This window comes from Saccoglossus kowalevskii, chromosome 21 (assembly GCF_978046115.1).
Source record: "Saccoglossus kowalevskii chromosome 21, keSacKowa6.1, whole genome shotgun sequence".
Lineage (NCBI taxonomy): Eukaryota > Metazoa > Hemichordata > Enteropneusta > Harrimaniidae > Saccoglossus > Saccoglossus kowalevskii.
In genome coordinates, this window is record NC_140661.1 from 27,405,799 (window position 1) to 27,421,693 (window position 15,895).

General features: G+C 34.1%; 1 protein-coding gene across 1 annotated transcript; it reads left to right on the forward strand.

The window, feature by feature from the left end:
* The first annotated feature begins 7,585 nt into the window (after positions 1–7,585).
* Positions 7,586–11,467, forward strand: LOC144364034 (uncharacterized). Its single transcript, XM_078014314.1, has 4 exons — positions 7,586–7,634; positions 8,141–8,213; positions 10,290–10,429; positions 11,298–11,467. The coding sequence occupies exons 2-4, from the start codon at positions 8,165–8,167 to the stop codon at positions 11,418–11,420; spliced, it is 312 nt and encodes a 103-aa protein (XP_077870440.1). The 5' UTR covers positions 7,586–7,634; positions 8,141–8,164; the 3' UTR covers positions 11,421–11,467.
* Positions 11,468–15,895: the final 4,428 nt, after the last annotated feature.

Sequence of the window (15,895 nt, forward strand, 5' to 3'; positions counted from 1 at the left end):
TACCCTCCCAGTGGCTTCGCTCGTGAAAGTACGGCAGCAGGATACACCGCATCACTCGTGAAAATAACTTCCATACGCAATGAAAGCCACGGGGAGGGTATGGGGTTCTGTCATAATACTTCATTATCACTGAAAACATTTTCCCCCTGAAATAAATTCCAGTGAAAATGCCATTTCCCTCACACTCTATTGAGACACAGCACAGTGAAAATTGGATTCACATGTAATGCTTGAAAACATGTCAGCACAAATAAATTAAGTGAAATTCTACGTGACTTCATAAGAGTTGGAAATGAACAAATTACACCCGACCCTACCACTCCATACACAATGTAAACTACACCCCAAAACATCCTTTCGCCCATGGGTACTATCGTGTTTCACCAGTGTATTCTATTTGACTTCAGGAGAAATTGAAATAAACAAATTAATTATAATTTCAGCCTCTAGTTGAGCACTGATTAAATCATAAACTACCTCGTCTTTATGTCAACTTTAAGTTATTCATTGCCTACATCAGTGACTTCAAAATATATGTTTCAATCCCAAGAATTTAACTCGCTGTTAATTGCATGGAGTGCCAGTCTTTCATGAATTTCTATTGTCATGTCAATTTCTTGCGATTACTGGGAACATGAAGCTGTAACTAAATCCTGGTATAAGCACCGGTTAGGCAGGCTTGAACTATGCATCTGAAACCACCTGAGAGGTATATTCAATCCAATAGATTTCTCATTGTTTGGTAACTATTTGCTGCAAATGCAGCAAAAATCAATATAAAAATATTACCCACACAGCATTCTACAGGTTACTTGTATAGTTATATCTGTTGTTTGTCAAAAGCGGAATAGTTTTCAAGCTTAGACTTGAAGTGTGGCTTCTGGATGACTGTTAATTATGTATGAGCAAGACATCACATTGACCGAGTTCGCTACACTGGAATCAATCGTGGGAGCTACATGTCAACACAGCGAAATGTTTTATTATTGGGTTTTGTGGGTTAGTATCAGTTAGAAGTAACAAGCTATTGCAACACTGTTACATTGGGTGAGCTGATGAAAACTTGTAAGACACAAAGTTTAGAAAGTAGACAGCTGAATGCCAAGAAGCATTTGAAACACTCTGAAACTGTGTGCATCATACTGACGTGAACATTATGTAAGTTGGAACCTTCAGCATATAGCCAATCAGTTTTGGTTGGTTATCAAGATAACATGGAACATCTGGGTAAAGACTGCACTATTGATGTGATAACAGCAAGTAGCTAATAGCATAATGTGGTTACGTAAACCACATTGATCCATAATGAAATGATCATGGCGCCGCGTTGTGTTAGAATGGTTTTGTGACTATTCTTCATTTTACCATGTTAAAGATGTGAATTACCCCTAGCATATCCCTCCGTTTGAAGGTATGAATTATGTTTAACATAATGGTTACATTGTAGAATGAACAGAAGAGTAATTGAGAAGCACATCTCCTATATTGATTCAACAGGCCTCCTACGCAATGTTCACACGAGGAGTATGAATAGCATTGGACGTTCAGTTTGAAGACTCTAAAAGTAGCGAGTAGTTGACAATGCAATGTGATGTGATAGGATGAAAAATACACGAAATACGCACACAAAGCCACAAGCCCAATAAAAAGGTTTGAAAACTTGGACTGCGAAGACACTACAATAAATTAAAGTCAAGGCCACGGTGAACCTGAAACGACTATTCATAAACATTTAATTAAGCTTTGTTATGAGTTGTTACAAAACCATTTAAGAACATACTTAGACTAATGACAAGGCTAAAGTCATGTTAATGGCGAACCCCAAACAATGTAACCGGGGGGGATTTATGTTGGTGCACAGTTGATGAGGAACTTAGGCAGTCTGCTGACTAGGGTACAGAGAATGCAGGGAATGGTTACCTAAAGAAGAAGGTACAAGAAAGTGCTTATTATCACAACACTTTTAAAAGTACTTTCACTAGACACACATTTTGTGTGTTCATGATCACGACACGTGGAATAGTGTCTCAACCAGGGACATGTTTGATTGAAGTGTTTATTATTACAACACTTTGAATAGTGTTTTCACGCAAAGCATAATCTGATTGTTGAAAAGTGCTTGTAACAGAAACACATTTTAAAATGTATTTATACTGAAAACATAGTAAACAATCATTTTCATTGTCATTTTGGGAAGTGTTAATGAGCAAAATATATCAAATGATGCGTTTCGTTATCAAGCACTTTTAAATTACACTATTGAACATTAACCAAAACATACAATAAACAAATCACAAAATCTAGTAAGTATTTATTGCTAAATATAAATATTAATAAGGTTTAAAAGAACAGACGTATATAGTTGTTGTACTTATGTGCAGCTGAATAAGTGTGTTTACATAATGTATTTATTGTATTAATGACATTTCTAAATAACAGTTAAATGGTTATGTATTGTTAGAGACTTAGAGGAGCTCGTTTAGATTATACGCAAATTTACACAAGTATGTGTTAATCACCATATTAGATGAAATCAACATTGAGGCTCCGCCATTAGAATAATAGCTATGAAGGAAATGCATATATTCATTAGATCGCAGGGAATTAACGTTATTTAATATGTATAATATGCTGCACCACGGTTACTAAAAACCGTTGTAGTAACCGTGGCTGCACACAGTCGATAATATGCATTGTGGTTATTACTGATGCGTGCCGTATACGGCATACAATAGTGTCCTGTATAAAAATACTTATAATGTCCGTGTTTTAGGTTGAAACATTACATGTGTGTTTGTTTTCTGAAGTGCTTCACAATAAAACAGTTTGGAAAAAAGTGTTTTAGTCACTTTTATAAATCTGTGTACAGGTCGTATACATAAACACTTGAAACATTGCATGTGTTATTGATTTAGAAAGTTCTTCAAGATAAAAAAAAAAAGTTTGAAAGAAAAGTGTTGTAGATGCTCTCATGAACACATTTATTGTCTGGTGTTTTGGGTTAAAACATCGTTGGTGATTTTGTTTTATGAAGTGTTTCAAATTGAACAGTTTTCGAAAACAAATGTTTAAATCACACGTGAAAATGCGTAGATATTATTGGAACTACAACCACCGTCCCCCAAGTGCGGAGTATCAAAATCCATTTGGTCACGAGGTACTTAATTCACCACATGTCGATTTCGAGTTGTACCTATAGGTTGGTAAGAACATATAAACGTACTTACAATTAATTCATTCACTGCCTGGTATCACATAAAACTATTCTCTGAAGGTAAAGTGTTCGTGTCAGTCCGAGTCCCAGAATATAGTTCCACCCTTTTCACTAAATTGTTTTGCATAAAGCTGGATGCATTAATGACACATTCATGTCTCCGTAACACACTTACTTTTGTGTGCTTAGTTTCCATCACAACTGTTTTAATAACTCCCAAAAGCACTTTTCTAAAAATATTAAAACGCTACTATTTTGATAGAAAATACAGGTATTTTAATATATATATCATATGTTTTTAATTTGAACAGTGGAAAAGTGTTCCTAAGATTAACAGTGTAATTATAGCTGGTATAAATGCCTGCAACCATGGCTACAGCAACAATAATAATATAAACACCAACATCGACATTCACCAAGGTCACCTCGGCTGTCATATATCATTATAAAATGTTCTATACAACACACTGGCAATTTATCATTTAGCTTCTCGTTTTAACTATCATATATACAACCCTATTATATAATAAATTATGACAATCTGTTGACAAACAATACAACATATAACCAGCTACAACAAATCATATATCATGTATGGTTTGAGTAATGGCATTGACGTGTCATGGTGTTATAGGAACCCATCCATTCATAGCATTCAATGTACGAAGGCTGTCTTGAATTTACCAGTGGGCGGTCATACAGTAACCTAGTTACATATACAATACATTGACAACAAATTTAACTACAAATACTCACAGTGACAAATTAATTGGCCAAAACCTCACAAATTCGCCACAGCTGTGGTACAAATTATTTAAATCATAATCACTTGATGATTATGTAACGGTGACGTAATTATTTGCACCGCATAATATCTACCACTGAAGAGATCGCGTAATAATTGTACACTTTATTACGAATAATGATCTCGGTTATTGGGACACATGGTCGGCGATCGGTCGTCACTGACAGTATCAACACACTTCGTTGACTTTCAAAAAGCTTTAATAACAAATGGAATGTCCGATTGAAATGAAACTTTAAATACAACATATTAAATAATAATAACCAGATTGGTGTATGGAAAAATACATTGTGAAAACGTCAAATTATGGCAAAACTGTTCTGCAGGCATTATGAAATTTACTTTTGTACACCGTGACATGAACGCTCTATTAATGTTTGGTCGTACGTGATCAAGTATTACATTGGAGGGGAACACAGCGTTAACAATAATGTAACAAATTGCGTTATTTTTGAGCTTCATAAAGCGCCCAATCGAAAAATGAAAACCAAGCATCACTAGCTTGGATTACGACTATCACACAAATACATTATCTTAGAGCATTTAATATTTCCATAAATAAATAATAGTGTACAATTCCGAATGCAAAGAATTGCCGTCCCGAGTGATTCCGATTATACACGTAGTTGTGCTACAAAAAACAATGCCATGAAATATGTAGTGTTAAACATATATGAAAGTGTGTTATCCGCTGAATTTTATTATTATAGCAGTGAAAATATGACGTGTTACTGCAGTATTATATCAGTCACGTGATTGGTGTTATTTTATAGTTTCACCCTGATTGTCATGAAAACAGAATAGTTGGGTAGTGTAAATATTACGTAATCCATTCAGGACGAACATATTCAAATATTGTTCCCCAATTATGTGCAAGTATTTCAGATGTGCTTATGTCTAGTGTGTCGATGTCGGCTAGCTTTCCCTCGCTGCTCTTGCTGTAGAAGATAACATTGGAGAATGAGGGAGGTCGTGGTGTGTTAATTACACTGGAAGCGAAAACAATAGCAGTTGATGGCCTACATAGTCTCGGGATTTAGCCAATGAATACGTCACAAACTTTCGCTCATGTACGAGCAGCGCTGTGTCGACCTTATGTCACGGGCAGTAAGTTAGCTTCATCACCCCGGGGTATGTGATAGTCTGCACTTTTCCTCCTTCAAATTCGAACGCTATTTCCAACACAACGGTACAATATCACTGCTCCTTAAGTCGTAATGTCCGGAACAGTTAATGTAAATATTTCTTCCAATTTCAACCCTATCGAGAAAAAGGGTAAATTTCTTTCGCCCAGTACAGAAGGAATGCGACTTAAATACGTACCGCTGACTGACTGACGCTGAATATTTTGACAATTTAATTTCTCATTCAAGTATGAATAAATAACAATTTGAATGCATCTGTTTAGAAAATACCTGATTGCCAAAGATAAACTAAAATGTTATTAAACTCCAGACATCGGTTATGTCACGACTGCGTTATGTCAATCCGAGCGTCGGAGATCGGGCGTCTTCATTCAAGCTTTATTTTATTTTTAACGCTCTATATAAGCTGTCGGTTGTATAATAAAGAGGTTATTCAGCACCAACAAGGATATAACTTTTTTGTGGGCGGCGAATAACCTCTAATTTTACGACAATGTATAACATATGGTTCTATTATATTAATGATATGATTTGTTTGGCATCTAACTATAGGATGTAGGAAACCATTGACCTCACCTGAGGTACAGGTGGCGTGCAAATTTATTCCGACATAGTGTTTTTTTTAATAAATAATAAAAAAAAAACATTGTATTAATATTTTACTGCATCATAAGAAAAAGTGTTATCGTGTTGTTAGCAATATAAATGTGACAACAATTTTAAAAAAATACATGTGCAAGTACAAAAAATATTTCATTTCGTTTTATGAAGTATCTGTTTACAAAACTTTCAATGCTTTTGATATTTTATTAGATATTCAAGTTTCTCCAATGTATTTGTGATTTAGCAGGGAATACAATAACTGCCATGATTTCTTGTCGAACTGATATTAAGAACAAAAGTAAATATTATGATTATATGAGCATTTATCCAGTACATTGTGATGATATTGTTTATAGTAAAACTTAATTATCATAAATATAGGTTAGTTTAACAAAAAATTGAATATTGTATTCGGAATCTATAGATGTGTGAATTGGTTCGATGTTTTTGAAAAGTATACATTTGAAAAAATGCATATTTGTGAAAACGTCAAATTAGGGCAAAATTGTTTTGCAGCCATTATGCAATTTACTTTTGTACACCGTGACATGAACGTTATATTGATATTTGGTCGTACGTGATCAAGTATTACATTGGAGAGGGATACAGCGTTAACAATTACGTAAAAATTTGCGTAGAGCTCCATAAATCCTATAAGTGCCCAATCGAAAAATGAAAAGTTGGGAATAATATACTTACCTTGTTTTTAGAACTAAAAGTATTGTAACTGGCGTACCTGATTGCCAATTAACACTAAAACAAGAGTGTATAACTGTTGAAATAACTCCTTTGTGAACAAAGATCATTATAAAATTGATTTCAAATTTTAATATTTTTGTTTTGCCGTTTTTTTCTAATATTTCTGTTTTGTTTTATTGCTGTTGTAATCTATTAGTTGTAGCATATGTCGTTCAGTAAAAAATGCGACCGAGATATGATACAAAATGGGCGGAGCATTCACCTACATCAGTTTTTAATGAGATTGAATTAAAGAGACAACCTTTCATAAAACATATGGTTAAGTATGTGATACAAATGTTGCTGAAGATGTTGGTCACAATAGTGTACGACTGTCAAATAACGCATAAAAAAGTCGATGAAGTCATTTAACATCCGCTCACCGGAAATGGACGAATAATAAATACATTTTTGATAATATTCTTAAATTTAAAACCGTACCGAGTATTCATTAAATCTTAGAATGAATTTATCATATATATGTAATGTTTTTGAGTTAGATTTGTGACAAACATTTTACAGTAACTGTCCCAGTTGTACAGGAATAAATGCGCGACGTTTTCCAAAATACGTTGCATGTCATGTGGCGACACGAAGAGGCGGATGAATACACACATGCCCTCAAAAGTAACGTATGTTCAATGTTCATGCATGCATTAAATATTCAAGCAATTGAGTCATTCTTGCTTTGTATCCCCTAACTACGAATAAAGCACTTATGTTATGTTCAACAGAATCAACAATGTTGTTTGAAGTTGCTTTTATAACTTCATCACGGTTCTTGTATCTAAGATCTATAGTTCTAGCTAGTTGTAGTTGTAGTTAAATGGTGGTTTTATGAACAAATTCAATAATAATTAACTATTACACACCAATACACAGAGGTCAGGTGTGAAATAAATTAATACACTCGCTAAGTGATGAACAATTGACACTAAGTATTCGCCATAACTCCTAGATTATATTACTTATATCTTTGTTCCACTGAATGCCATATGGTCGCTAAAATATGACTTTATACAAATGAATTTTGAAGAGGATTAAAATTCTTTAAATAGTGTTGGAAACAGCTTATTGACTGTAGTGCGTTTTACCAACGGGATACAGTCACGTTTATAACTCCGTACAGGTATGTGTGTTTACATAATAGTTTCGGAGAACGTCCCGATTTTGTTATATATTGAAAAGCTGCAGTGTATTTGTCTTTTCTAATTAGGATGTTGGGAAAACATATTCGGTGGCGACTACATTAATTATATTCAACAACTGTGTTGTTACAAATGTCGCCGCCATTGGCGACGACACCTTCAGTTCTCAATCACGAAGAATCCGGGTAATGTACAATGAACAGCTACGAGTATGATATTAGGCTCTTCTGTTTCACCTATGGGTTTCATTGCTTTTTCCTCAGCACGTGAACTGATAGATGAAAAATGTCAGTTCGCGGTCTAGAGAATAGTTAATTGGTGTGGTTATACTAAAGCCAACGAATTAGTAAATACAATATGTTGCTTTTGTTGTTGGCTTGTTACGTTACGAAGGTCGAGTTGAACAGAACAAAGTGTGTAATTATAGCTTTTTATCACGTAATTAGGTATTAATTAGCAATGTGTCATTATATTTTTATTGTAACAGTTTTGACAAAGTCCAAGTGCAAAGATGAAGGTTTTTCTAATAGTTGCCTGTTTAAGTGTAGCGTGTTTTCTTGGTAAGTTGAATTTCTCGTTTTTAAGGGTAATTTTGTTATCTGTCGCTTTCCTGTTTGATGGAATTCCGCACTATGAAAACACATTTTTGTAGGAATAGAATAAATATCAGTGTGAAACGAAAACACTATCTCATCGCATTTCTCGCATGTATTAAATCCCTAAGTAATTTCGAGATTAAGTTGAAAGACTCCTGTTACGACGCTCCGTATCTGTATTGCATTCATCTTTAATGTGTAAGAAGATCAAGTTGCAACTCAAATGTTAGACACCAAAATTCCACTAAATATGCCTGAAATGTTATATTACACAGACGATGACATTGTAACACTTTTTACTGACATCAAATTTGTCGAGTTGGAGTGAAGTAATTTTCAACAATATGTGACACAATTTTTTTTGTTTTTGGCTGATATGTGTTTGTGGAAATTGATTGAAAAAAAAATCGATTTCTCAATTAAAATATATTGGTGTCGTCATCTAATTATTATATTCCAAGGGTATATTCAATTGAAATTCTTCTTTGTACATACTTCTAGTGGCCTTGAATTTGAATGGACAGTTTACGATAATACTATTTGGCCTTTATAGCAATAATTCAACAGCAGCATATGAGGTGTCGGTATCCAAGGTTATTCGATCTGCTATGTCACATACAACATATGCAGATATTTTAAAGTTTCTTACCTCTTCCAAACTAACGGTTTTCAAACGGGTTTGTTGCTGATGACCCGAATGATAAAAAAATAAAAAATACTGTTACAAACTAAAATGTTTATAAGATGTTATCAGCGACATTTGTTTGATGTAGACCTCAGCTCCCCTAAAGGAATTATTTGAGGGTGTGGCTTGAACAAATTCACAATGTCCCGTGGCGTTACCTACATATACACTATGTTTAAATTTATTAAAAATAGTAGGCGAGGTCAACATCATACACCCACAATTATTTCTTTGTGTTTCATCATCTGCTGGCACTGACCACTGATTAAATTAATATTCTTTTCTAAACGCAAATTTTCGAGGTAGCGGGGAATTATGACCAGTAACACTATTTTTTGGCTTGTTTCTCATCATTGCTGAAAATCACCAGCTGTAACGCCACCGCCGATTATATTGCCACAGTCTAAATATACTCACATCATACGTAAAATAAACAAATAACAAAAACGAATTACATCATTCAGCCCCACATGTACATGTGTCTTTCTCTCACTACTATTTTTTTTTGTGATACTTGTAATATTTAACTTAACTTGAAGAATTATGAGTGATGTTTTATATCTAATGCATGTAAATACTAATCTAATGCAAATCAACGTCGAAGGCAAAAATGATCTCATCTTGAAGCGCGGTGGTTGTGTGCATCGCGTGTTAAAATTTCATGTAAATAAACAATGTATTTTACACGCGTTGTATACGTCGCTATGAGTCCCATATCGAACAGGACGCGGCACGACGACCGCCGCCCTTTAATTTCACGTATGTTGCTCAGATATATTTCACAATACTATCTCTAGATTATTTAATACGCTTAAAATAGTTCATGTCTGTTAAATTTCAATTAAACATATGCCCATACTGTTTTAATAGCACTTTAAATGTGTATATTGTCACCCATCACATACAATAATTCAAGACTCTTGTTAACAATTACAGAGACTTGTTGTTGGTGTATTATCCATATTGAAATAATTGAAATGGAAAATGTTGACTAAAATGACTGTATACATTAGTTCTACTAAATTATTATTATTATTATTATTATCATCCTCGTCAGTTTTCTCTAGAGGCATGCTTTTATTAACAGTGTATCTACCTTCACATATTGTTGTTGAGGAACCGGGCTTTATTTTACATGTATTTTTGTGACTGTAAATAAAAAATAGATTTGCAGGGGGGGGGGGGTACGTAACGTACGTAACCATTGCCGGAAATTATTTACATTATCGCTGCTGGTAGAAAAGAAATGTAAAGTATTGTAAACATTTCACCGTTTTTTTGTGTGTGATTTGTTATCATTATTTTGGCCGTGTTAAAACAACAATGCTAATGAAATGTAACATTACACATTACAGTTGCCGAAGCTTGTAATTTTCCTTACTTTATGATACATGGGCCGGCCATCGATGATATATACGGAGATTGTAGAAACAGTGATCGACACAACGATGCTGAGGACATTGAAGATGTTTGCGCCCTCGCAAAGCAGCAAATGGTAAGATAATATACCGAGTTGTGCTAAACCATACGTCATTATATACACTGTAGTAAACATGTTTATGTTTATAACGTTTGTAAATCGAAATTTGAAATCAGTAAAACAAATTGTGATTGGTCAACATATTCCCACCTCACGATACCTACTTTATTAGTCCGCCAAATCTGTGACGTTATTGCGCAAGTTTATACACATTATTATTATTATTATTATTATTATTATTATTATTATTATTATTATTATTATTATTATTATTATTATTATTATTATTATTATTATTATTATTATTATTATTATTTTTATTATTATTTTTATTATTATTATTATCATTATTATTATTATTATTATTATTATTATTATTTTTATTTTTATTTTTATTATTTTTATTATTATTATTGTTTTTATTTTTATTATTATTATGTTAGATGTGACTCATACAGCGCATGCAAAATGTTTTGTATCACAGAAATTCGTGCACAAGTGAAATAGTCAGGGTTGCTTCAAAAGTAATATGAAACATTGATAACAGCGGTTTTCTAGTTTTTAAAAATCGGTGTACAAAAAAATCCTTGTTATGCTATGCAGTTCATGGGTGTTTTTTTGGTTATTAGAATTGAATCCAATTATAAAAACATTTACACGTTTACAGCCAGGCCTAAAGAGCCTTCGATTTCTTTTGAAGTTTTCTTAGTTTGCATATTTTTCTTCTATATTGTCTATGATTATGTAGCGCACTCATTGGTGACTTTTTCCCATAATTTTTTGTTGTCGGACCACTGTGGTGTTTCGCAGACATTTGATATGAGAAGCATGATATTAATAATGATACTCAAACTAACATTAGACTGTTTTGTTTCATTTTCAGTGGTATTGTCGATGCGTCGATCCTCAGATAAAGGCTTGCATGGCATTATTTCACAGCCAAGCCACTATTGACACAGAATGTGCTAACGCTGCGGACGTCTCTGACAATTTTGTATGTCCATAGACAAATGCCGTCATAGAAAATTTATTAATTATTCGTCAAAAAGTGAATTACACTTTAAATGAAATTTAAGAAAGTATGATTTTAGTTTCAAAAGATGATGTGAATGGTGTATTACCATGCATAATGCGGATTCAAATTATTCCATCCTGCACCAATGCAAAGTAAAATTATTCCTTCATTCATCGAAATCAAATTAACCCATCTTGCATTATGGGGGAATAAATGCTTCCATGATGCCACACTGGAATTTATATTATCCCAACATGGATCATGTTGCATTCAAATCACCTCACAAGCATCATGATTCATTCAAATTATCTTATCAAGAACCATGATAAATTCAAATCATCCCATCAAATATCATGATGCATTCAAATTTTCTCATCAAGCATAATGGTTCATTCAAATTACCTTATAAAGCATCATGGTTCATTCAAATTATTTTATCAAGCACCATGATAAATTCAAATTATCCCATTAAATATTATGATGCATTCACATTTTCTCATCAAGCATAATTGTTCATTCAAATTATCTTATCAAACATAATGGTTCATTCAAATTATCTTATCAAGCACCATGATAAATTCAAATTATCCCATCAAATATCATGATGCATTCAAATTTTTTCATCAAGCATAATGGTTCATTCAAATTATCTTACCAAGCATCATGGTTCATTCAAATTTTCTCATCAAGCATCATGGTTCATTCAAATTATCTTACCAAGCATCATGGTTCATTCAAATTTTCTCATCAAGCATCATGGTTCATTCAAATTTTCTCATCGAGCATCATGGTTCATTCAAATTATCTTATCAAGCATCATGGTTCATTCAAATTATCTTATCAAGCATCATGATAAATTCAAATTATCCCATCAAATATTATGGTGCATTCAAATTTTCTCATCGAGCATCATGGTAAATTTAAATTATTTTTTCTTTCATCATGAGAATTTTGCGGATTTTGATTCAAATAAACGTAAGTGGCATTGACTCTGCATTGTTGAATAAAGTGTAATTTCTTCCAGTGCTACTGAGTGGTTTATTTCACACAATATTCCTCATCTGAATGGTTTATACATACAACCGGTATCGTACACTAAGGGAATCACCAGTTAATCTGGCCTGGGGGGTGCCGGGCAATTCAAGGGGGGGCTTTCCATTTTCTGTATATGAAAAAGGGGGGGCTTGCAATTTTTCCAAGGGTGAAGGAGGGGGTGTATAATTTTCTGGGTTTATTCACATATATTGTATAGACGACGGCTGCTGTGATGAACATACTGCAATGAGAAAGAGTTATTGTTTGTTTGTTTTATTGCACAACAATAACTTAATCAAATTAGTATAAAACATGAAATATGAAACTTCATTTGTAAACAACAGTATAAACCTCTGTAAATGGCATGAAAAAAACTTACTGCACTTTCCACTGTATGAAGAAAAACAAATCTTTTAAACAAGTTTGTGAAAAGCAAACACACTAATATAACACAAAATATAAAGATAAAATATATTTATATAGTGTAATATTTTGTATGTATATAAATAAAATATATATAAAAAAAGTTTTCATATTTTTTAATAAAACACAACTTTCTGGGGAACTGTAGATATTGAACCTAGGCATCTATTTTTGATCTTCTCCATTCCCATCAATATCTCTATCCTCATCGCAAAGAATGTCAGTATCGGCACTATCACCAGGATCATTAGAACCACTTTCACCATCCTCATAACTCTCTCCACTGGAACTATCAGACAGGCACTGATATTTTAACTTCAGTTCTTCATACAGCTTCATCATCTGCTGCTTAGCTGCAGCACAGAAGACATTGCGATGAATGAGGTATTGCAAATATACTGCATCCATCTTTGACAACTTAAAATTGGCTTCAGTTTGATCTGCGATTTTAAAATCTACTGAACCATGTATACCATCAGGGAAACATCTTTGTACTACCTCAGTGGATGTCATCCTTTGTAACAAGGCTGTAACTCCTCTTGCAAAATGTTCTTCTTTTACTTACAACTGACAGTCCATGAAATACATTTCTTAACCAAGTCAGTGTTTTATCAAGATCTGCCATGAACTCAGTAGACTGGTTGCTAATTTCTTGCAGTTCACTCACCATGCTGTCATTGTAAGCCGTCTGTTCAGTAGCCCACTGTTTAGGTGTCTTCCATCACTGGTAAATAAGTCAGAGTAACTTTCCACAACCAGTGACAAACAGTGAGAGGCCGTACCACTTCTTAAGCGTGCATGAGACCCCATGTGTGAATAGTAATGGTGAAAGAAGACAGCCAGATGATTGGCAGCCACGTTTCAACATCACGCAGAATTTCAAAAATGGGCTTTTATCTTTGGAGAATACTGAGAGCATCAAAGAATGTTCCTCTAAGTATGCAGTGGAAGAGCAATATGTCATAGACTATTTACAACACCTTACCACACTAAAGGAAATGAAAACCATTAGGGAAAAAGGTAGAAAGAAACAACAAAAAGAGAAGCAGGAAAAAAGTCACAGTGATTATGACTGGATTTTTTTGGTGTTGAATGAGACACTAAAAACATTGACAGTAGCTGAGTTGGAAAAGTACCTGGACCATAATAAGCTATCAAAAAAAGGGAACAAACAAGACAAAATGAAAGCAATTACCAGTGATGTAATCAGAAAATCATATAAAGATCAAGCAAAAAAACATAAAATCACTGAACATTTACAAACTGTAAAACCAGAATGTGCAACACTGACGAAACTGACTCAGAGGACTCTGATGGTGATGATCTCGTTGACAGTGCAGAGGAAATAGAGACTGATGACTTAATAGTTCCTTAAACTGTAGTGACGAGGTCAGGGAGAAGAGCTGGAACCTGGAAGCATGCAACGATTCATTAATGTAAATCTTTATTGTTTAAAAAAAAAATCATGGGGGGGGGGGGCTACCATATTTTGTCTTTTTCTAAGGGGGGACAGCCCAATTTTTAATATACACCTAGGGGGGACTTGTGATTATTTAACAATAACATGTGAAATTCACCGGCACCCCTTCGGTCAAATTAACTGGTGACTCCCTAACTAAACGTGTATGTTTTCTTTGCCTTGTTCATCGTGTATGATAAGTCGAAAATATATCTGCAGGCAGCGATTAATGGGCGCCTATTAGACACAATTCACTATGTCGTGTGCTTGGGCATGGACTGTTATAAAACACAACACCCATATATTAGCAATTGTTTTGACATTGGTTTAGCGTAGCTTTAATGACGATTTTGTATTGATTTATGTTTGTATTGGAGCAAGTTTGTTTTAGATATTAATAATAATAATGGAGCAAACCAACACAGTGAAGGCAGACAGCTAGGGACTGCATACACTTTATACAATCTCATTTGTTGTACGAACTTTTCACTCTGTTGTAACCACAAATTATCTTATGTTAAATAAGACAGATTTCGTCACTGTTTTATTTGGCATTATTCTGACAGTATCTCCTATGTGTAGTTTGGTCCCTTTGATGTCGTAGTAGGCATGTCTGGCTTCGTTTTTTATCTGCTGTCACGATACTACTATGTAAAACAAGTCACATTTCTGAATGCTGTTCTTGAACTCATATATTATTTAGCTTTCTCTAAAACATTTCTCTGTGTAGATGTGTGATGAGTGAATACTGTGCATCATATCGATCATTTCTAAGTGACTTCGGTGTGACAGCTCTTTCACTTTTGAGGATTATACCATCTTATACACTTAAATCATTGCAAACACAAAAGTCAAAAGTAAAGAGATATTTTCACAGTTGCTGCTTTTATCGTTCGAACCGCACGGTTTCGCTAAAGCCGGCCATTTTGAGGCTTCGGCCGAGTAAATGGTCCTTTGCTGGCGAAGATGTGCTGCTTTGTGCTCAAAGAAGACTTTATTTATTGCACCTTTTTCAGTATGCAGTTTAATATCTTTGCAACTAGGCTCTGAAATGAGTATATCTGTTAATCAAATTGACCATCTCAATGTCTTTCTGTATACTACCTAATTGATTAGGTGAATATGTACGGATTAATGCACAGTCAGCTGGCGCACACTTGATAATAAAATAAATACGATATTTACTATATGGGGGCCGCTATCTTGAATGACGCATAAAACTAAATAAGAGACTCTTATTTAGTTTTATGCGTCATTCAAGATGGCGGCCCCCATATAGTAAATATCGTATTTATTTTATTATCACGTGTGCGCCAGCTGACTGTGGATTAATGTGCAACTAGATGCATTTGTCTTTTCTTGGTTACCTGTACTATGAAATGATTCTTTTAAAAGGGCATTTTGCTCAGACTTCGAAGTTCCTGCACAATAAATCTTGACGATGCACTCCTTTCTGATGTTGGTCTCGATGTTATCATCGAAAACAGCCTAACATTGGATGCCTACATTGAAAAGTAATGTGAAGGGTTAACCGGCCGTATTGAAGACT

Coding starts and splice junctions, on each gene's coding strand:
- LOC144364034 (XM_078014314.1), top strand. CDS start 8,165: ATGAAGGTTTTTCTAATAGTTGCCTGTTTAAGTGTAGCGTGTTTTCTT. Junction 8,214..10,289: donor AAGTGTAGCGTGTTTTCTTG/GTAAGTTGAATT, acceptor TACACATTACAG/TTGCCGAAGCTTGTAATTTT. Junction 10,430..11,297: donor CCCTCGCAAAGCAGCAAATG/GTAAGATAATAT, acceptor TTTCATTTTCAG/TGGTATTGTCGATGCGTCGA.